The sequence below is a fragment of the Myxocyprinus asiaticus genome, chromosome 5, assembly GCF_019703515.2.
Source record: "Myxocyprinus asiaticus isolate MX2 ecotype Aquarium Trade chromosome 5, UBuf_Myxa_2, whole genome shotgun sequence".
NCBI classification, from domain to species: Eukaryota; Metazoa; Chordata; class Actinopteri; order Cypriniformes; family Catostomidae; genus Myxocyprinus; species Myxocyprinus asiaticus.
In genome coordinates this window covers 592,061-614,497 of record NC_059348.1, presented here as the reverse complement: position 1 = coordinate 614,497, position 22,437 = coordinate 592,061, and the positions used below count along the sequence as shown (strand labels likewise).

Below are 22,437 nucleotides of genomic sequence, written 5' to 3'. Positions count from 1 at the left end.
AAACACTAAGCAGAATAAAATAACTTGTCTTAAGACAAATGTTTTTGTGAAGTTGTGCCCAAGACTTTTGAACAGCACTGAATACTGTATAGCTGTGCTCAAAGTTTACATACCCCTTTTAGAATCTTTGAGTTTTTCTTTAAAATTATGTATGTTGTTTTTTTATTCAGTACTGTATAACAGATATTGAAGTACACTCCATTAGAAAATAATAATTAAATACTTTAAAAACTCTTTGTTATTCATTTTTGTCCCCTTAAAGCATAAATGATCATTTGAGGCCGTCAATTGTCCTGAGTGGCAAAGCTGGATCAGCCACTGTAGTTGAGAGATCAAACATCACAAAAGGCTACGGTTATTGACCCTGAAGGAGGACACATGACATTAAGAACCAAGGGCTTGTAAACTTTTTAACAGGATCATTTGTAAATTTAGATATGATCTGGATTTGTGAAATGTATGTACATATCTGTAATATCAAATAGTTTCATTAATGCAGTACTACAAAAACACCTTGCAGATGCTGCAAAGGATATACATTTACAAGCAGAACTGTGTATATATATATTATTAAGATGAATTTACCTTGTAGGTTTTCTTCTATTTTTCCCACTTTTTGGCAGCTTTGGCAGGGGTTACCACACCAAGCAAACCCATCTCTTTCTTTAACGTAATGATTTAAATATGACTAATTAGACATATCAAATGAAACTGAACTCTACTAATTCCTGAGGAAAAGTCATCTTCAAACTCACTCCCATCCAAGCTGGGCTGCGTTCCTGCACCCAGAGAAGAGATGCCCATTGGCCATTCTGCTCATTATGAGACGCGTTACGTCTTCATCTGTTCCTAAAACAATAGACAATCTTCGGTACATTATTTTCTAAGGTGTACGCGAATACAGTAGTTACATGTGATAAATAATATATGTGAACAATCCAACAAATTATCATTTGCTGCGTGAAGCCTTGACCGTAAAAATTGCCCTTGCTAGTTACGAGTCAAAATTTGCATTTAAGCGGGGTCAGTGGCCAATCATAAATTAATCCATCAATATGTATAATTTATACAGATGTATTTTTATTAATAAAATAGTTACTTAAATTTGTAAAAAAATTGCCGCCTCCGGTGTTTGCGTCCGCCATTTGCAAAAAAAAAAAAAAAAAAATTTGTTTTGCACTCTGCCGCCGTCTCCGCGTTGGATTATGGGAAATAGGGGTCGGAGAGTGTGCATCTTATGTACCCTCGAAATCAGATTGCATTGTGGGTAAGAATGAGTGAACAAATGTAGGGAACGAGATGTAGGGAATGAATTGGGACACCACTACAAAATGGCCGACACCAGAAATAGTGCACTATTTAGTGGATAGGGGCGGTTTCGAACACAGCTTCTGTGTCCTCGTCAGAACATGTGGATCAACAGACGAGAGCACAGGTGATTGTTTTAGTACATCTAACCCGGGAATTTACACGTGAACGCGAGCATGGCGGAGAATGTGTCAGATCGCTGTGTAAAGTGTCCAGTTTGCGCGGGTGAATTTGAAACGGGCAGAATTAATGCGCACTTGGACGAGTGTTTACAGACTCCTGATGAGCACGAGTCATCTGCACCGCCCTCTAAAAAAGCCCGCACTAACACACCTGAGCCGCGTCCTGCTGCCATATTCTCCCTGTTTGAGTCCAGATCTAAAGTGAGCGATCAGAAACACACGGCTGAATCAGCAGAAGCCTCCATCAGTCCGGACTGTCCATCTGCGACATCTTCATCAAGACCACTCATGCCGAATACAGAGAAGCCCTTGGCAGAAGTGATGAGACCCAGCACACTGGATGAGTATTTCGGGCAGAATAAGCTGATCGGAGAACAGACTCTGCTGAGATCTCTGCTGCAATCACAGGACATCCCGTCTCTGATCCTCTGGGGGCCTCCCGGCTGTGGCAAGGTCTCTGGCACTTCTTCTTAATCTTTGTGTTCAGTTTGGGGTCTGAATAGAGCTCGAAAACATCCTTTACTGTAGATGCTTAATGACTGTTTAATAACTTGTAAAAAAAAATATGCACATTTCTACAGCTAATGAATCCCCCGAAATACGTTTTATATATATATATATATATATATATATATATATAAAACTGTCCATTAAGTGAAAAGATCTGGGGTAAAAGCACGTGATTAAACACATTGTTTTTCTTAAGTGGGGTGAATAGATTTGTTGTGAAGAATGTTCAAAGTGGGCTCACATTGAGTGCACCCTTGCTTATTTTTGATAAACATTATCTTAATTTGTTACGCCAAGCACCTTACTGTCTCAGAAGTTTGTGCATAAGTTCACAAATGTTGCCCTATGTGCTATTGCTCCTATATAGCACTATAATCCCAGGGGGCTTTAATGCCATCTTAAAAAATAAAAGAAGAAGATTTTTAATCAAAACAACCTTCCTATATTTTTCTTTTTTACACATTTATGTTGCTACATCAATATTCTCTAAATATCTATCTATCTATCTATATATATATTCAATGTTGATACACTTTGCATACAGGAAAAAAAGCGAAATATCCTTAAAGGGTGATTTTTGCCCCGTTCTGTTTTTAATGGAACTGGAACAAGATTTCAACTGGATAACTTGTCTCAAAAGTCACAAAAGTTGGATCATTTCTGTTTGTGCTGTCAGATAGTCAAAGTTTGAAATTATGAATGAATGTAGTATGCAGTAGGCCACACTCCAGCCAGTTATTTATTTATTTAATTTAAAGCTTCAAAAATATCTTTAGGTCAGAGTAACTAATCTTAAAAAAAAAAAAAAAAAAATCAAAATGTTTAAAGTGTTTAACCAATTAAAAAAAGTTTTCCATCCAAAATTCTTAATTATTTCTGTTTTGGACCGTGAGTATAAAATATGAGTAAATAATATAATGATTCTCTTATTGACGTACATAACACATACTGTACACTCCTGCAATTAAAGGCGCACTCAGTCATTTTTTTCCCCATTGAAAAAGTTTAAATAAATTGTAATTTTGAAATATATGTACAAAATCATAAGCATGTGAGATCTCACAATAAAATGAAGACTCTAGTCATTTCAGTAACCTTATAAAATCTGTTTTCTTCAACATGGGGCAGGGGTGCCCTCATGGGGGCTGACGTTTTAGAATCACATGACCAGCTGAATACTACTCGCTTAATCTCAGTAACCATCCTGTTATTTGACACTTTCACTCACTGATTAAAGTAATCATGGCTGATTATAAATAGTGAATTTCTACAATGGCATCTGAAACTGCAAACTATTGATCTAAATGATGCTGCATCCATACCACTAGGTGTCACTGTAAGTCCAAGATGACACCAACAAAAAGTTACTTGGTGCGCCTTTAAATTACTTATATATATACACTGGTGGCCAAAAGTTTGGAATAATGTACAGATTTTGCTCTTAGGGAAAGAAATTGATACTTTTATTCACCAAAGTGGCATTCAACTGATTACAATGTATAGTCAGGACATTAATAACGTGAAAAAATTACTATTACAATTTGAATTTTTTTTTCAGAACTTCTCAAACTACTTCAAAGAGTTCTCATCAGAAAATGCACTTCTCACGCACCTTACAGTCTAGCTGATCCCACAAAAGCTCAATGGGGTTAAGATCCATAACACTCTTTTCCAATATAAGGCCTGCACCCCTGAGTCTTCTCTTTACTGTTGTACATGAAACTGGTGTTGAGCGGGTAGAATTCAATGAAGCTGTCAGCTGAGGACATGTGAGGTGTCTATTTCTCAAACTAGAGACTCTGATGTACTTATCCTCTTGTTTAGTTGTACATCTGGCCTTCCACATCTCTTTCTGTCCTTGTTAGAGCCAGTTGTCCTTTGTCTTTGAAGACTGTAGTGTACACCTTTGTATGAAATCTTCAGTTTTTTTGGCAATTTCAAGCATTGTATGGCCTATACATTCCTCAAAACAATGATTGACTGATGAGTTTCTAGAGAAAGCTGTTTCTTTTTTTGCCATTTTTGACCTAATATTGAACTATAAGACATGCCAGTCTATTGCATACTGTGGCAACTCAAAAACAAACACAAAGACAATGTTAAGCTTCATTTAACGAACCAAATAGCTTTCAACTGTGTTTGATATAATGGCAAGTGATTTTCTAGTACCAAATGATCAATTTATCATGATTACTCAAGGATAAGGTGTTGGAGTGATGGCTGCTGTCTAGATTTGATCAAAAATGACTTTTTTCAAATAGTGATGGTGCTGTTTTCAACATCAGTAATGTCCTGACTATACTTTGTGACCAGCTGAATGCAACTTTGGTGAATAAAAGTACCAATTTCTTTCCATAAGAGCAAAATCTGTACATTATTCCAAACTTTTGGCTGCTAGTGTATATATTTGTCGAATACATTTTCTAGAATTAGCGCTGTTATAACATATCTACTAAATTCAATATACTGTACTATAGTACACTGTATTTTCTTTCAAGCTTTCTGATGTTTTGAAATGACTTCTTAATATTTTCGTGCAGCATTCAGGGACCCAGGGTCAGAAGTTAAGGAGGGCTCGGGGCAAAAAATGCCACTAAATTCAAAATGTGAGGACTAAAATGAATTCTTATGTTTTTTTTTTATTTGTAACATCTGATAGTTCTTCATATTCTATTATAGAACTAGTTAGACTTATTAAGGCATGTGAGCTGATGTTTATTTAAATTCTTCTGTTAAGAGGTATTCAATTCATTGGGTATTAATATCTTGAGAATTTGTAGAATTTAATTACTGTAAAAGTTTCTGTGAAAAACTTCACAAACTTCATGCCTTCATGAAGGTAAAATCAAAATCCTGGGGGCAAAGATTGCCCATTAATGTAAAATTTGTTTCTGATGCTCCTGGGACCCCAGACTATCAGAAAATCAAATCAATCTGGACACATGTAGACTGATTCGGTTTTATTTTGGCGAGTGCGCAAAAAAGATCGGAGCCCTGCAAAGAAATCGGCCTTTTTCACTCTGAAGAAATTCACTTGTCAAATGAATTTTCTTCCCAAATGTTGTCATGTGGTTGTTTTTTGTATGCAGTTTGTCATTCTCAGATTCTATAGCTGGTATTTCCACAGATATATTTCAAAGGGGTGTCATCCCACACAAGACTGCAGTGCCAATGATCTCAGCAGGTCCGTTCTGACCGTTTGCAGTCAGCTGTTGTGAAATGTGAAACTCGTGGAAGTGTTCCAGCGCAGTCACAGGCCTTGGCATTTCACTGACTGTGTTTGTTGCTGTATAGAGTTATGTGATGCAGAACAACCTTTCCATCCCTTCTTTGGTGTCTTTGTTGTGGTTGTAGTTGTGATGGTTTTCTGCATGTATATTCTCATATTACTATCCTATATATATATATATATATATATATATATATATATATATATATATATAATTTATTTTTTTTATTTTTTTTATCTATTTGCTGTTTCCAGACCACTCTGGCTCACATTATTGCCAGTTCCATTAAGAAGAAAGGCACAGGCCGCTTTGTGACGCTCTCTGCCACCAGCACGTCAACCAGCGAAGTGCGCGAGGTGATCAAACAGGCTCAGAATGAGCTCCGTCTGTGCAAGAGAAAGACTGTTTTGTTCATTGATGAGATACATCGCTTTAACAAATCCCAGCAGGTGAGTTTAAGTGTGTTTGCCCCAAAAAGTACCTAGACATTTGAACTAAAAAGGTATGCAAGCCCTATAAGGTTAAATACCAGAGATAAATGGATCGCAACATGGCTCTATCCATAAATTGTTAAATTTGACCCATTCGAAATGGTCGAAAACCAAATGTGGGTCCCATCATATGAGGCTAGTTTTTCTTGTGCAACAAAACAAAAGTCTGAAGTACAAATAATGTTAAAACCACACTGAGAGCCCCATATCTCTGGGATATCTCTGTTTTCAAGCAGATTTTCTGAACCCCCCCCCCCCCCCCCCCACCCCCAAATCCAGAGTTCTGGCAAACATGCTGCAAATTTGCCATTATTTTCACATGCAATTTAAGGGTCAAGACGAGAGCTATCGACACTTTTGTCATCACTCCTAGTAAGGACTCATGCCCATGTTTCTTCACTTCAGTATTTCTTTTCTTGTTCTCACATCAGGACACCTTCTTGCCTCACGTGGAGTGTGGGACGATCACTCTTATCGGGGCCACCACGGAGAACCCGTCGTTCCAGGTGAACAGCGCGTTACTGAGCCGCTGCAGGGTTCTGGTTCTGGAAAGGCTGTCGGTGGAAGCGATGAGCTTTATTCTGCGTCGGGCTGTAGACTATCTCGGACTGCAGGTGTTGAAGGATGCAGATGCAGTGGAACATGATGCTGCAGAGCTCCGCTCAGAGTAAGTGCGAATTGAACCCCCCTGTCTCAAATTCCAGCCATTCCAAAATGAATTTTCACTTTAACGTGTTCAAATGGCTCTAACTTTACCTGTCTGCCATATTTGAATGATTTATTGGCTTGTTAGGCATATGGATTGGCAAGCAGGACAAACAGTTGTCTCTCTGTGGATCTCGTCTTTGGACACACATTACACAGAACGAGTTAAAGCAAACTTTTACTTTTGACACGCAGTGAAAGGATCTCGCTGCTGAATGTCTTCACCACTATACTACTCAATCACTGCTAAGTGAAATCTGAACATTTACCAGCCAGTGGAGAATCACAAACATTAAGTCCCATAGTGCCATTGGTTGCATGCGCAAGTGATTTACTTGCATTGTAGAGGGTTGCACAGAGTGAAAGATCGATCTTGGGATTTAAGAATCAATATCAAGTTCGTACAAATGTAGATCGCGATTCATCAGAATTTTTTTTTTCCAGCCTTAGTTTGCATGCATTTTGTGTGAGCAACAGAGCGAAGTTTAAGTCGCTCGTCACTGAAAAGCTTCCTTTCTGCTGCAGCCCTCAAATCTCATTCTCCACTCTGCATTTTCTAACTGATGCATTACGTTCGCATGTGATGGTAGTGTCAATGACACCAAACCTAGTGTGAAATGTCTTCACGCACCTTTTTGAGTCACTGGTCAGTGTCTGCTTTTATTTTAAAGAAAAGAATGGTCAGGACATTCTACAAAAGTTTATTTTTGTGTTCCATAGATGAAAGAGGGTGAGGATAAATAATACAGAAAAAAATAATAATCCCTGCACAGTATTAATCTCATAAATGAACATACTGCCGAAAATGTAAATTGCAAGATTTTTTTATTTTTTTATAGTCAGTGATAACAAAGGCAAGACGATAAAGATGCATCATGATGATAATCAGGCGGGGGTTTTTTTTTTCTCCCCAATTTGGAATGCCCAATTCCCAATGCGCTCTAAGTCCTCGTGGTGGCGCAGTGACTCGCCTCAATCCAGGTGGCAGAGGACGAATCTCAGTTGCCTCCGCGTCTAAGACCTTCAATCCACGCATCTTATCACGTGGCTTGTTGAGCACGTTACCGCGGAGACATGGCGCGTGTGGAGGCTTCACGCCATTCTCCGAGGCATCCACGCACAACTCACCACACACACCACTGAGAGAGAACCACATTATAGCGACCATGAGGAGGTTACCCCATGTGACTCTACCCTCCCTAGCAACCGGGCCAATTTGGTTGCTTAGGAGACCTGGCTGAAGTCACTCAGCATGCCCTGGATTCGAATTTGCAACTCCAATAATCGAAGATTAATCGATTATCAAAATAATCATTAGTTGCAGCCCTATAAAATATATTATTTGACAAAAATGTATTGTATAGGCTATTTGAGTAAAATGACTCGAATGAAAAAAATATGATATGATGAAATATTGACATTTTCACCAAAAGACTAAAATTATGACTAAAACAAAAAAATTGTGTAAAAAATAACAAGTGTCCCTGCGTTTCATCTTTGGGTTTAACCACATTTTTGTTTTGAAATTATGGGACTTTATGGAAAGTTTATGATCTTTCGACGAGTGTTGATTTGGTTAGTCATTGTTTCAAATGAGTTGGTGAAAAATAATTATAAACAGAGGAATGAAGAACCGTTCTGTTGACCTCAAGCCGGGGTGAGTGTCACCGAGCGTCTGCTATCAGATTAAAGAGAGCAATCATTTGTCAGTTGTCATAACTGTGTTATAAATGGTGTCAAAGAGCGGCTTGTGGAATGTTGAAGATGTTCCAAGCAAGACGGTCAGACCCATTTCTTTTGTGCGTGTCAACATGCTTGAACCAAAATACTGTTTAATTGGCCAGAAAAGATTAATTGAATTGATCTTGGCATAAAGTGATGGTGGTACTTTGATTTTAAAACTGAATGATAGTTAACATTAAAAACAGTATATAGCTTATTAAAATGACTCACTTGTATGATCAGTTGCTTGGGATTAAAGTGTCTGCCAAATGCATAAATGTAAATATGACTATGATATGAATTAACTAATATAAATTTTAGCTGCTGTTAAACACAGGTAAGATGAGACCTTTTGAGTTGTGCCCCTGTTAAACGTTTGGGCAGAGCCTAATATGGTGCCTTCTGCCCTAATGTGGTGTATGCTTCAAGGGAAAAATGACTAAGTTTAGGCATAAAAATCCTGAGTGGCACAAGCTGAAAGGTTCTTTGAATTTGTTATCTGTTAGCCAATCAGCTCATTCACATGTGTCATGTAAAGCCAATCGGCTCACATGGTGTAAGCTGATAGGTCCTTTGACATGATTGGGTAGCCAATCAGCTTACGTACTCTCTCTTTTCCTTGCATTTCAATTTGCTCAGTTTGCAAGTAAGCAGGTTTCACTGCAGCACGCTGCAATAGTTTTCTCTGAAACCCTCCTCCTCCCCACCTGCACTTGTCTAGATCTGCGATACTGGGGGAATATATTGATGTCTAATTGTGCAGCAGCATGTCATACATGCTTAATGCAGCATATCTTGTGTTTGTCTAATTGTGCAGCAGCAGCGTGTCTACACGCTTAATTCAGTGTGTCTGTGTATGTTCTAGATGTAGCAAGTGACCATACTTGCTCTGTAGCAGATCTAGTCCTCCAAGACCAATAACCTATCAATATGTCATACCCATATTTACATGCTAAATCTTTCCAAGAGTTTTCATGATTGAACTTATCATAAAGGCACACAATTATTGCAGAATTAGGAAAATAAGACAAGATTATATAGCATAAGTTTTGGTTCTTAGACTATGTCATACAGCACAACATAATTAACTACTTTTTTACTTTTTCTGAACTAACCACCATGTAAAACTTGCGCTATTATGTAGGGTTGTGTGGCTGGTTGCCAGGCTGGTTTTATTATTTTACTATGAAGTTACTAGGATGTTCTGGGTGGTTGCTAGGTTGTTGCTAACTGGTTCAGGTCAAGAGACTCCATCCCTGTCTTAATGATATTCTGGTTTCTAGATGTCGCTCAGGTCCCTCCTTCAATGTGAGTCTAAGGGATTTTTTTCTCCTTTTATCTTCTGCCAGGTGAAAATTGCAAGTCTGATTGATTAGAAAAGTAATAGCACACCTATCCTCACAAGGCCACCCAGTTTAAAGTATCATTCATATCCATATCGCAATCGTTGCAGGATTTGTTACTCTTCCTTAGAAGTTTGGTTCTGAGGGTTTCTTTCTCAGTTGAAGAAATGGACAGAAATGGATAAAATGGGATCTATCTGAGTGATTTGTTGCAGTGGAAAGACTGAGATTGTTCACAGGAGGATTGGTGAAAATCATTGGTGGAGCAGTTTTGATTTAATAAATAAAAGTTGGAGCCGTTTTCTTGCCCTTTTGTAAAGGTAGCTGGAGGGTCACATCAGCAGATTGGCATCACTTCCTCTACTTCCTTGCATCATCTGTGGTGTACAGTGAGATCATCATGTTGGCTTGGTCTCTTGGCATGGACCTTCAGACTGGGATAAAAATAGTTAATAGTCTGTCTAAAAAGCATTGAGGCATCGCGTCGCAATCTTTTTTCTATGGAGGCCTAGGTCTGTTGTTTTCTTTGTTCGGATGCCAAAATATTCATCCAGGTATCTTAACTTGTTTTCAGAGAATGATGAAAACTTCTGCACTGGACGCGATGTGAATTGATTGTGAAATGTTTAATACCTTTTGTGTTGTTTATCGGTATCAAACATTGTGCTGTTTGTCTTCAGGCTTCAGGTGTGTATAGAGCAGAAAGCGCTGGACACTATAGCGCACCTCTGTGATGGTGATGCTCGAGCTGCTCTCAACGGTCTTCAGCTGGCCGTGCAGGCGTGTGTTCTGCAGCTGCGCACCACTTCCTCCAAACCCGACGGAGCTCCTCAGCAGATCATAGTGCGAGAGCAACACATTAAAGAGGGCCTTCAGAGATCACACATTCTTTATGATAAAGCAGGTATGTGCTGTGTTTGCACTCATTTAAATCCTGAAGGCTATATGTCCAATTAACATTCTTTATATAGGCTATAGCAAAGGCATCATTTACGGGTGGGACATGCCCCACCACTTTTTATCTTGGCCAATTTTGTCTCCACCACAGCTTTCTTCAGGTACATTTCAAATGCAGAAGAAATGTAATGTGGTTGTGCCATACTGTGTGTCACATTTCTGATTTGTTTTAATAAAAGTGATCCACAGTTACCTAGAAATGTAAAATGTAATAATGTGTCTGTAACACACAGGTGAGGAGCACTACAACTGTATCTCAGCCCTGCACAAGTCAATGAGAGGCTCAGAGGAAAACGCTGCCCTCTATTGGCTGGGCAGAATGCTGGAGGGAGGTGAAGACCCATTGTATGTAGCTCGCAGACTTGTCCGATTTGCTAGTGAGGATATTGGTAAGCAGCTGCAAGGAGTTTGCTGGTTATATAAAATTAATTGACATTGCTATGCTTTTTATTTGGGCATTAAGTTAGACTAGTTCTGTGATTTAAACTTTATTAGCGACAGTGGCATTAGAGACAGAGGGTGAGAATGAGGGTGGAAAATGTTTTACAAATATATGACTTTTGTTTTTTGTGCAAACATTTGTACTTTTATTATAAGTGAACCTCAAGTAACATATTAAAATGATTAAAAAAGTAATGCCATGACCCCTTTAAGCAATTTCAGAGCAAATACACAAATATTTCAAACGCCTAAAAATATTGAAGGATAATGACTAGATCTGTGTTGAACTCCTCTAAGGTCTGGCAGATCCTGTGGCGCTCACTCAGGCTGTATCAGTGTTTCAGGCCTGTCACTTCATCGGCATGCCCGAATGTGAGGTAAAATACATTTTTGATCATATCTCACTAACATTTTCATCTTCACTCTCACCTACATCACCTCTTAAATTGTTTTAGGTCATTCTAGCCCAGTGTGTGGTTTATATGGCCAGAGCCCCTAAGTCTGTGGAGGTGTACAAGGCCTATAATAATGTGAAGAGCTGTTTGAGAAACCATCAAGGCCCATTACCACCCGTACCCCTCCACCTACGCAACGCCCCTACCAAACTAATGAAGAATCTGGGCTACGCGAAAGGATACAAATACAACCCAAACTTCAATGGGCCAGTGGACCAAGAATACCTTCCTGAGGAACTCAGAGGTGTCAATTTCTTTACCTGGACACCCTCCAGTTCATGACTTAATGAGAAATGGACTTGAAAGTCTACACTTTTGCTGTTTTCTTCATCAGTGTTGCCTGCTGTCACTGTCAAATCACATATCTTGCTCAGAGCCAAATGGTGTGTATCATAAATGGAAAAACTGCATTTGCATATACTGTTAATAATTGTTTTATACCATGTACGGTTTTATTAAAAAAAAAAAAAAATTATAATTAAAATAATCTGCTCCTCTGTCTGCTGAAATCAGTGATTCACCATGCTTTGATTCTATATACACTGGCGGCCAAAAGTTTTGAATAATATTCAGATTTTCAGTTTCAGAAGGAAATTGGTACTTTAATTCAACAAAGTTGCATTCAACTGGTCACAAAGTATAGTCAAGACATTACTGATGTTGAAAACAGCACCATCACTATTTGAAAAAAGTCATTTTTGATCAAATCTAGACAGCAGCCATCACTCCAACACCTTATCCTTGAGTAATCATGATAAATTGATCATTTGGTACTAGAAAATCACTTGCCATTATATCAAACACAGTTGAAAGCTATTTGGTTCGTTAAATGAAGCTTAACATTGTCTTTGTGTTTGTTTTTGAGTTGCCACAGTATGCAATAGACTGGCATGTCTTAAGGTCAATATTAGTTCAAAAATGGCAAAAAAGAAACAGCTTTCTCTAGAAACACGTCAGTCAATCATTGGAATGATTGGAATGAAGGCAATACAATGCTTGAAATTGCCAAAAAACTGAAGATTTCATACAAAGGTGTACACTACAGTCTTCAAAGACAAAGGACAACTGGCTCTAACAAGGACAGAAAGAGATGTGGAAGACCAGATGTACAACTAAACAAGAGGATAAGTACATCAGAGTCTCTAGTTTGAGAAATAGACTCCTCACATGTCCTCAGCTGACAGCTTCATTGAATTCTACCCGCTCAACACCAGTTTCATGTACAACAGTAAAGAGAAGACTCAGGGGTGCAGGCCTTATGGGAAGAATTGCAAAGAAAAAGACACTTTTTGAAACAGAAAAACAAAAAGAAAAGGTTCGAGTGGGCAAAGAAACAGACATTGGACAACAGATAATTGGAAAAGAGTGTTCTGGATCTTAACCCCATTGAGCTTTTGTGGGATCAGCTAGACTGTAAGATGCGTGAGAAGTGCCTGACAAGACTAATTTTCTATGGCAAGTGCTACAGGAAGTGTGGGGTGAAATGTTACTTGAGTATCTGGACAAACTGACAGCTAGAATAACAAGGATCTGCAAAGCTGTTATTGCTGCACGTGGAGGATTATTTGATGAGAGCTCTGAAGTAGTTTAAGATTTTTTTTCAAACTGTAATAGTAATTTTTCACGTTATTAATGTCCTGACTATACATTGTAATCAGTTGAATGCCACTTTGGTGAATAAAAGTACCAATTTGTTTCCATAAGAGCAAAATCTGTACATTATTCCAAACTTTTCACTGCCAGTGTATAAGTATTTAATAAATGGAAGGGATAATGTACAGTCAGCCAGATGTTATCATAAAATAAATCCTGACAGGGAGATCAGAACCCCAATGTAAAGCGGTGGGCTCTTATAGGCCTGCGGCCGAATCAGCCCTGCTGATTTGTGGCCATACAGCATGATTACAACTGTGATGTTCTTTGAAATGTTGTATAAAAGCAAAAAGTAAATACAAATTTGGAAAAACGAAAGACTGTTAAAAAAAAAAAAAAAAACATTTTTGTGAATGGAACTACTTTCTCATGCCACAGATCAAGATCTGCTGTTAATCAGGGATGCAAAATCCTCACCATTTTTAAACCAAAATTGATCACTTTTGTGATTTGTCTAGATCCAAAGAGTTTTTGTTTGAAGGGGGATGGTCGGACTCCCTCGTGATTGATTACAGCAGTGGCCAATCGCATGCTTGGCCACAACAGCGTGTGCACAGTGATTCTGAGTAATATCTCCCTGGGGAAGCATGTATATGGAGAAAAGCAGAGATCCTAAAACTGATCTCTGTGGCACTCCATACTTGTTTGATTTGACAATTCCTCATTTACACATACAAAGTGGTAGCGGTCTGATAAATAGGACCTAAACCATGCTAATGCAAGTCCACTAATGCCAACATAATTCTCCAGCCTATTCAAGAGAATGTCGTGATCTATCATGTTGAAGGCAGCACTAAGATATAAAAGCACTAGAAGAGAAATGCAGCCGCGATCAGATGATAAGAGCAAGTCATTTGTAACTCTGATAAGTACAGTCTCTGTACTGTGATGAGGCCTAAATCCTGACTGAAATTGTTAATATATACTATTTCTCTGTAGAAATGAACATATTTGGGAGGACACTACCTTTTCTAGTATTTTCGATATAAACGGGAGATTTGAAATCGGTCTGTAATTAGCCAGTTCTCTAGGATCAAGCTGTGGCTTCTTAATAAGCGGTTTGATAACTGCCATTTTAAAGTTTCTTGGGACATGTCCTAAGGATAGCGAGGAGTTAATAATATTAAGAAGAGGTTCTGAGATTACTGGGAATACCTCTTTTAAGAGCTTAGTTGGCATTGGATCTAACATACATGTTGTGGCTTTTGGTTTTTTGATAAGTTTTGTTAGCTCTTCATGAACTATGACAGCGAAGGATTGAAGTTGCTCGTGAGCAAAATTATGAGACTGTTTCTGAGGTGCTGTGACAGTTGATTGCATAGTTCCAATATTATTTCTGATTATTTCAATTTTATCAGTAAAGAAATTCATGAAGTCATTACTATTGTGCTGCGATGGAATATCTGGTTCAGTCGATGCTTTATTCCTAACCAATTTAGCCACAGTACTGAATAAACACCTAGGATTGTTGTGGTTATTTTCTATGAGTTTGCTAAAATATGCTGACCTGGCAGCTTTTAGTGCCTGTCTGTAGCTACAGACACTATCCTTCCATGCACCGCAAAATACCTCTAATTTTGTATTCTTCCACTTGCGCTCCATTTTCCGAGCTACTCTCTTGAGAGCATGAGCGTGATCATTGTGCCACAGGGCAAGGCTTTTTTCTTTACGTTTTTTTAATCGAAGGGGGTGACACTATCAAGAGTGCTAGAGAAGACTGTATTTATACTTTCTTTTATTACATCAAGTTCTTCTAGACTATTTGGCTTACTGAGTATGTGAGACAATTCTGGAAGATTATTAGTGAAGCTATCTTTAGTGGTCGAAAGAATAGTTCTACCTGAATGATAGTGTGGTATAGAATGAGTGACAGCTGATCGTAACAAACAAGAGACAAGGTAATGATCTGAGATGTCATCGCTCTGCTGTAGAATTTATATATTATCATCATCAACTCCATATGAAAGAATTAAATCTAGTGTAAGATTATGGTGATGAGTTTGTCCTGTCACATTTTGTCTGACTCCAAGAGATTTGAGAATATCAATAAATGCTAATCCCAATGTGTCTTTTTCATTATCTATGTGAATGTTGAAGTCACCAACAATTAAAGCTCTATCTACATTATTTACTAGATCTGATAGAAAGTTTGCAAATTCACCAAGGAAATCAGATTAAGGCCCGGGTGATCTATATATTGTAGCAAGGGCAAAAGATGACAGAGAGTTTTTATTTATATCTGACGGTGTTATATTAAGCATTATTAGTTCAAAAGACTTAAACATATATCCTGTCCTCTGAGTAATACCAAAAACTTCACTGTAAATTGTAGCACGAATTCAGACGAGGCTCAAGTTTCTAACAATAACCTGGGGGAGTAGATTCATTTAAACTAATATATTCATCCAGTTTAAGCCAGGTTTCAGTCAAACAGAGCGCATCCAAACTATGATCTGTAATAATTTAATTTACAATTAGTACTTTGGTAGAAAGAGATCTAATGTTTAGTAGCCCTACCTTTATATGATGTTTATCATCATTTTTTATTTTTTTTTTAAACTTAGACCTTAATAAAAAAATTCTAAATGATTTAGTGAGAGTTTTGTGTTTGGTAGTTTGGGGAACAGACACAGTCTATATATGATATCTAGGTGATACAGTCTCTATGTGTTGTAGTTTATGTGACATGTGATGTCTCAAGGCAGCTAGCAGACATTCAGATTAACCAGTTTGTCTTCTTCCTGACCTGGGCCCCAGTTAGTCAAATACTATTATTAAGACTATAAGCCAAATTACTAGAGAGGAGAGCGGCACCTTCCCTGGAGGGATGGAGTCCGTTTCCATTTAGCAGGTCAGGTCTACCCCAAAAACTCTTCCAATTGTCAACGAATCCTATGCTATTCTCCAGACACCACTCAGACATCCAGCGATTCAGTGACACTAACTGGTATTGCTTTGCTGAGCGAGTATGCCACCGAGACGTCACTCAAACGCCCTGCTGCAGGGGCTCTACAGCTGGAACCAAAGTGTGAGTGTTGCTCACTGTACTACCAGCATCCGAAACAGTATCTACCGGCTTCTCTTTCACACTGACCTCCACTAGCGTTCGGATGCGTGTCTCTAACTCATTAATCTTCTCCTTCAGCTTGACTAATTCCTTACATTTATCACATCTAAATCCCTCACTGCTGACGGAAGAACCTATAGTAAACATGTGGCATGTAATGCAGGAAGCAATAACATGAGCGAATGGCATGACTTACCGCAATTGTTTGTTGTTGTTGTGGTTGTTCTTGAGCGGCGAGGGTTTGAGACCGATGTGGTTCCTAATCAGCAGATGTTTGAGAGTGATGCAATAATCAGTGTAAAACACAGTGGAGAAAATGAATGCACGCAGTCGAGATGCGAGATGTAGACAAGCGGAAAAAAGAAAGAAAAAAACTAGAGAAATGGGTGCGCACAGTAAAATACACACAGATGAGAACAGTAGAAAAGCGGAAAAATCCAAAGCACACGGTAAAATGGCAAAGGATAAAATGATGAATGTATAGGAATAAGCAATGCTAAGCAGGCTAGCTAGCTACAAATATTCGTGCAGCATGCCATCAGCAACAGGAACAGGAAGTGATGTCAGAAAGTGTCTTACCAGGTGGTCAGGCAGTCAGGTTTTCATTTTTTGATCTGTTAGTATTTGATAGAGTCCATGATGCCATGTACCCAAACAAGAGGTCCAGGACCTCTGGCATAAAAACAGCCCCACAACATTAAAGATCCTCTACCATATTTAACCATGGGCATGAGGTACTTTTCCATATGGCTACCTCTCTGTGTGCGCCAAACCCATCTCTGGTGTTTGCTGCCAAAAAGCTCTATTTTTTTTTCTGACCATAGAACCCGGTACCATTTGAAGTTCCAGTAGTGTCTGGCAAACTGAAGATGCCTGAGTTTGTTGTTGGATGAGAGCAGAGGCTTTTTTCTTGAAACCCTCCCAAACAACTTGTGGTGATGTAGGTGATGTCGGATTGTGGTTTTGGATTTTCTGACCCCAAGACCCAACTAATTTGTGCAATTCTCCAGCTATGATCCTTGGAGAATTTTTGGCCACTCCAAACATCCTCCTCACGCACTGGACTTCCTGTTCCTGTTGCTGATGGCACGCTTCACGAGTGTTTGTAGCCTGCTTAGCATTGCTTATTCTTATTCTCATGCATTCGTCTTTTTATCCTTTGTCATTTTACCATGTGTTTCGGGTTGTTTTCATCTGTGTGTATTTTTCATGTTGCTGCTGGCGCCTAGCTCGAGTCTGTGTTTGTAGCCTGCTAGCTTTTTTAGCAGCGCTTATCTATCTGTTTTCAGCCTTTAATCCTTAACATCTGCCATTTTTCAGCACGCATCGGGTTTTCTCCTGCATTATTCTCTTATCGCGATTCATCTGGAGGCAGAAAGCATCCGCTTTCTATTTTTATCGCGATTAAACTGCGTGCATTTTACAGTACGCACCCGTTTTTCTCCTGTGTTACACGGATTATTGCATCGATCTCAAAGCACCGCTTATCAAGAACAACCATAACAACAAACAATTGCGTGAGGGATTCACATCGATCTCAAACCCTCACCGCTCAGGAACAACCAACAACAACAACAAACAACTGCAGTAAGTCATGGCAACCGCTTATGTTATTTCTTCCTGTATTGCATGTCACATGTTTACAATAGCGTCTTCCATCAGCAGTAAGGGATTCACATGTGATAAATGTAAGGAATTAGTCAGGCTGATGGAGAAGTTTAATGAGTTAGAGATATGCATCCGAACGCTAGTGGAGGTCAGTGAGAAAGAGAAGCCGGTAGATACTGTTTCTGATGCAGGCAGTACATAGAGCAACACACACACTTTGGTTCTGGCTGTAGAGCCCCCGCAGCAGGGCATTTGGGTGAAGTCTCGGCGGCATACTTGCTCAGCAAAGCGACACCACTCTACTGTTCCTGTTAGGGTTTCCAATCGATTCTCTCCACTCAGTGATGCACCCACTGAGAATCATGTTGAAAGAGCCTTTGTTGATTCTATTGTAAGAAACGTGGAAATAGAGACTCCAGCCACTATTGTTAAATGCATTCCGGGTGCCAGAGCGTCTGACATCAAATCAAATTTACCAGTGCTGGCTAATGCTAAACGTAGATTTTCTAAATTGTTATTCATGTCATGTCAGATCACCTGGGCCTTATTCTGATTTCCTTGATGAATTTGCAAATTTTTTATCAGATCTTGTAGTTACTGTAGATAGAGCTTTAATTGTTGGTGACTTAATCATTCACATAGATAATTAAAATGACACATTGGAATTAGCATTTATCGATATTCTCAACTCTCTAAATGTAACAGGACCAACTCATCGCCATAATCATACGCTAGATTTAATCCTGTCATATGGAGTTGATATTGATAATATAGAAATTCTGCCGCAGAGCGATGACATCTCAGATCATTACCTCATCTCTTGTATGCTGCGATCAGCTAATGTTACTCAATCTACACCACGCTATCGTTCAGGTAGAACTATTCTTTCGACCACTAAAGATAGCTTCACTAATAATCTTCCAGATCTATCTCATACACTCAGTAAACCCCAAAGCCTAGAAGAACTTGATGAAGTAACTGAAAATATAAATACAGTAATCTCTAGCACTCTTGATAGTGTCACCCCCCTTCGATTAAAGAAAATAAAGAAAAAAGCCCTGCACCAAGGTACAATGATCACACTCATGCTCTCAAGAGAGCAGCTCGGAAAATGGAGCGCAAGTGGAAGAATACAAAATTAGAGGTATTTTGCGGTGCATGGAAGGATAGTGTCTGTAGCTACAGACAGGCACTAAAAGCTGCCAGGTCAGCATATTTTAGCAAACTCATAGAAAATAACCACAACAATCCTAGGTGTTTATTCAGTACTGTGGCTAAATTGGTTAGGAATAAAGCGTCAACTGAACCAGATATTCCGTCACAGCACAAGAGTAATGACTTCATGAATTTCTTTACTGATGAAATTGAAATAATCAGAAATAAAATTGGAATTATGCAATCATCTGTCACAGTACCTCAGAAAACAGTGTCTCATAATTTTCCTCATGTGCAACTTCAATCCTTCGCTGTCATAGCTCATGAAGAGCTAACAAAACTTATCGAAACATCAAAAGCCACAACATGTTTGTTAGCTCCAATACCAACCAAGCTCTTAAAAGAGGTATTCCCTGTAATCTCAGAACCTCTTCTTAATATTATTAACTCCTCGCTATCCTTAGGACATGTCCCAAGAAACTTTAAAATGGCAGTTATCAAACCGCTTATTATGAAGCCACAACTTGATCCTAGAGAGCTGGCTAATTATAGACCGATTTCAAATCTCCTTTTATATCAAAAATACTAGAAAAGGTAGGATCCTCCCAAATATGTTCATTTCTACAGAGAAATAGTATGTATGAACAATTTCATTCTGGATTTAGGCCTCATCACAGTACAGAGACTGTACTTATCAGAGTTACAAATGACTTGCTCTTATCATCTGATCGCGGCTGCATTTCACTTCTAGTGCTTTTAGATCTTAGTGCTGCCTTCGACACGACTGATCACGACATTCTCTTGAATAGGCTAGAGAATTATGTTGCCATTTGTGGAGTTGCATTAGCATGGTTTAGGTCCTGTTTAGCAGACTGCTACCACTTTGTCTATGTAAAGGAGGAATTGTCAAACCAAACAAAAGTAAAGTATGGAATGCCAAAGGGATCAGTTTTAGAGCCTCTGCTTTTCTCCTTGTATATGCTTCCCCTGGGAGATATTATCAGGAATCGTGGAATAAGTTTCCACTGTTATGCCGACGATACCCAACATTATATTTCTTCAAATCCTGATGAGATTTCACAATTCTCCAAATTAGCAGAGTGTATCAATGAAATAAAAGATTGGATGGCCAGAAATTTCCTTCTACTCAATTCCGACAAAACAGAGGTACTAATTATTGGACCAAAAACCTCTAAAAATAAGCCTCTAAAATATAATTTGACTCTCGATGGATGTACTGTTACATCATCTTCAACAGCGAAGAACTTAGGTGTTATATTTGATACCAATCTGTCATTTGAAAATCAAATTACCAATGTTTGTAGAACAGCATTCTTCCACCTAAGAAATATTGCTAAATTACGACACATGCTCTCTGTTGCTCGTGACCTCAAGACTAGATTAATGTAATGCATTACTGGGAGGATGTCCAGCAAGATCAATAAATAAACTTCAATTGGTTCAAAATTCAGCAGCCAGAGTGCTGACGAGAACCAAGAAATATGATCATATTAGCCCCATTTTATCATCTTTACATTGACTACCTGTTAAATTTCATATTAATTTTAAAATTCTGTTAACTACGTACAAAGCTTTGAATGATCTAGCTCCGCAGTAATTAAATTACCTTCTACCACGCTATATTCCATCACGTTCATGACGATCGCAAAAATCTGGCCTGTTAATAGTTCCTAGAATATCAAAATCCACAAAAGGAGGTAGATCCTTTTCATATTTGGCTCCTAAACTATGGAATAGTCTCCCTAACACTGTTCAAGATGCAGAAACACTCACTCAGTTTAAGTCTAGACTAAATACTCATCTATTTAGCCAGGAATACACCTAATTTATCCATCAACTCACAATTAGGCTGCTTCAGTTAGGTCTGCCGGAACCAGAAACAGTGATCATGATCTATAACTCTGCAATAAATTGAATGGCATCTATGCTAATATTATTTTATTTGTTTCCCTGTCTCATCCTCGTGACTCCTATCCTGAGGTCACCAGAACTGGCTGGATCCAGCTCCATTCCTGCTTCGTGTTGGACTCCACTGCTACATGTCGCTGTGTGATGATGACTAATAGCAACCGGTGCCAGCCAAACATCACTTCAGTCTATTATGATGGACTACAGAGGATGAACTGGTGCCAACTCCAACCATAAGACATGGGATACGTCATATGCCATTGCCTGAACCTTGGACTTAGGATAGACCTCACCAAAATTACCGGCCAGGTTGAACTGAGATGCACCTAACTGATCTCTGCCTGCATCACCTCGGTCTAATGATGGACTACACTCTTGAAATGGAATACATAGACTATCAATTAATTGCCAACAAAACCCTTCATCAGCCAACTAACAAAGGACAATTGCATCAATGTGAACTTCTGAAGTTAATCCACGATGGACTTCAAAGACATTAGTCATTAATCTTACAGTTCATACAAAATCTTTGTTTTAAACACTGACCCTTAACACTTACTTAGTTTAATAATTTTAAACCCCATGACTTGCACTATACATAAGTAATATTGGCATTATATTCATGATGTTAGTCAGAGGGGAACTGGCCCCCACAGTGAGTCTGGTTTCTCCCAATGTTATTTTTCTCCATTAACCAACATCTTATGGAGTTTTGTGTTCCTTGTCACAGTCACCTTTGGCTTGCTCACTGGGAGTCTAAATACAATTATAATTTAATTACTTATTTTTAAACACAATTCACAATTGTATTTTATCAAACTACACAATGATCACTCTAAGACATTATAGATATTACAGTTTTATCTTGTTAATGCCTGATCTTCTGTAAAGCTGCTTTGAAATGATGTGTGTTGTGAAAAGCACTATACAAATAAAAATGACGACTTGACTTGAAATGGGCATTTTCAATGCTTTAGCTATTTTCTTTTAGCCACTTTACATTTTGTGAAACTCAACAACCTTTTGCTGCACATCACAACTATATTCTTTGGTCTTACCCATTGTGATGGATGACTAAGGGAATTTGGCTTGTGTGTTACCTCATATTTATAACCCTGTGAAACAGGAAGTCATGGCTGAAAAATTTATTGTTCCTAGTCACCCATGTGTATTAAAAAATTTAAAATATTAATGGGAGTATACTTCAGATATATTTTACTCATAAGAATTTCTAGGGGTGCCAATAATTGTGGCAAACGTGTTTTGGAGAAAATATTTAATTATCAATTAAAGGTTAGATTTTTGTGAACATTTTGAATAAAAGATCAAAAGGATAAACAATAAAGATATTTTTCACAACCTTCTTTGCTCATTTTTACCAAGGGTGCTAATATACCACTGTATATTGAACATTTTTGTTTTACTCTATAAAGTACTGACAACATTTATCCCAAACTTCAAATAAAAATATTGTCATTTAAAGCATTTATTTGTAGAAAATGACAACTGGTCAAAATAACAAAAAAGATGCAGTGTTTTCAGACTTCAAATAATGCAAAGAAATCAAGTTCATATTCATTTATAAACAACACAATGCTAATGTTTTAACTTGGGAAGAGTTCAGAAATCAATATTTGGTGGAATAACCCTGATTTTCAATCACAGCTTTCATGTGTCTTGG

At 38.3% G+C, this 22,437-nt stretch overlaps 1 protein-coding gene across 3 annotated transcripts; it reads left to right on the top strand.

Annotated features, from left to right (window-relative positions):
• Positions 1-1,334: 1,334 nt before the first annotated feature.
• wrnip1 (WRN helicase interacting protein 1) lies at positions 1,335-22,010 on the top strand. Of its 3 annotated transcripts, none has more exons than XR_007897185.1 (8): positions 1,335-1,943; positions 5,485-5,679; positions 6,153-6,388; positions 10,172-10,395; positions 10,682-10,837; positions 11,187-11,266; positions 11,345-11,727; positions 20,837-22,010. XR_007897185.1 is itself a non-coding variant. In XM_051697614.1 (7 exons), exons 1-7 carry the CDS (start codon positions 1,485-1,487, stop codon positions 11,624-11,626), a joined length of 1,632 nt encoding a protein of 543 aa, XP_051553574.1. In that variant the 5' UTR covers positions 1,335-1,484; the 3' UTR covers positions 11,627-15,077. The 3 variants fall into 3 exon arrangements, 1 of the variants encoding a protein (XP_051553574.1); XR_007897186.1 differs by having other exon boundaries at positions 20,829-22,010; XM_051697614.1 differs by lacking the exon at positions 20,837-22,010 and having other exon boundaries at positions 11,345-15,077.
• The last annotated feature ends 427 nt before the right edge of the window (positions 22,011-22,437 follow it).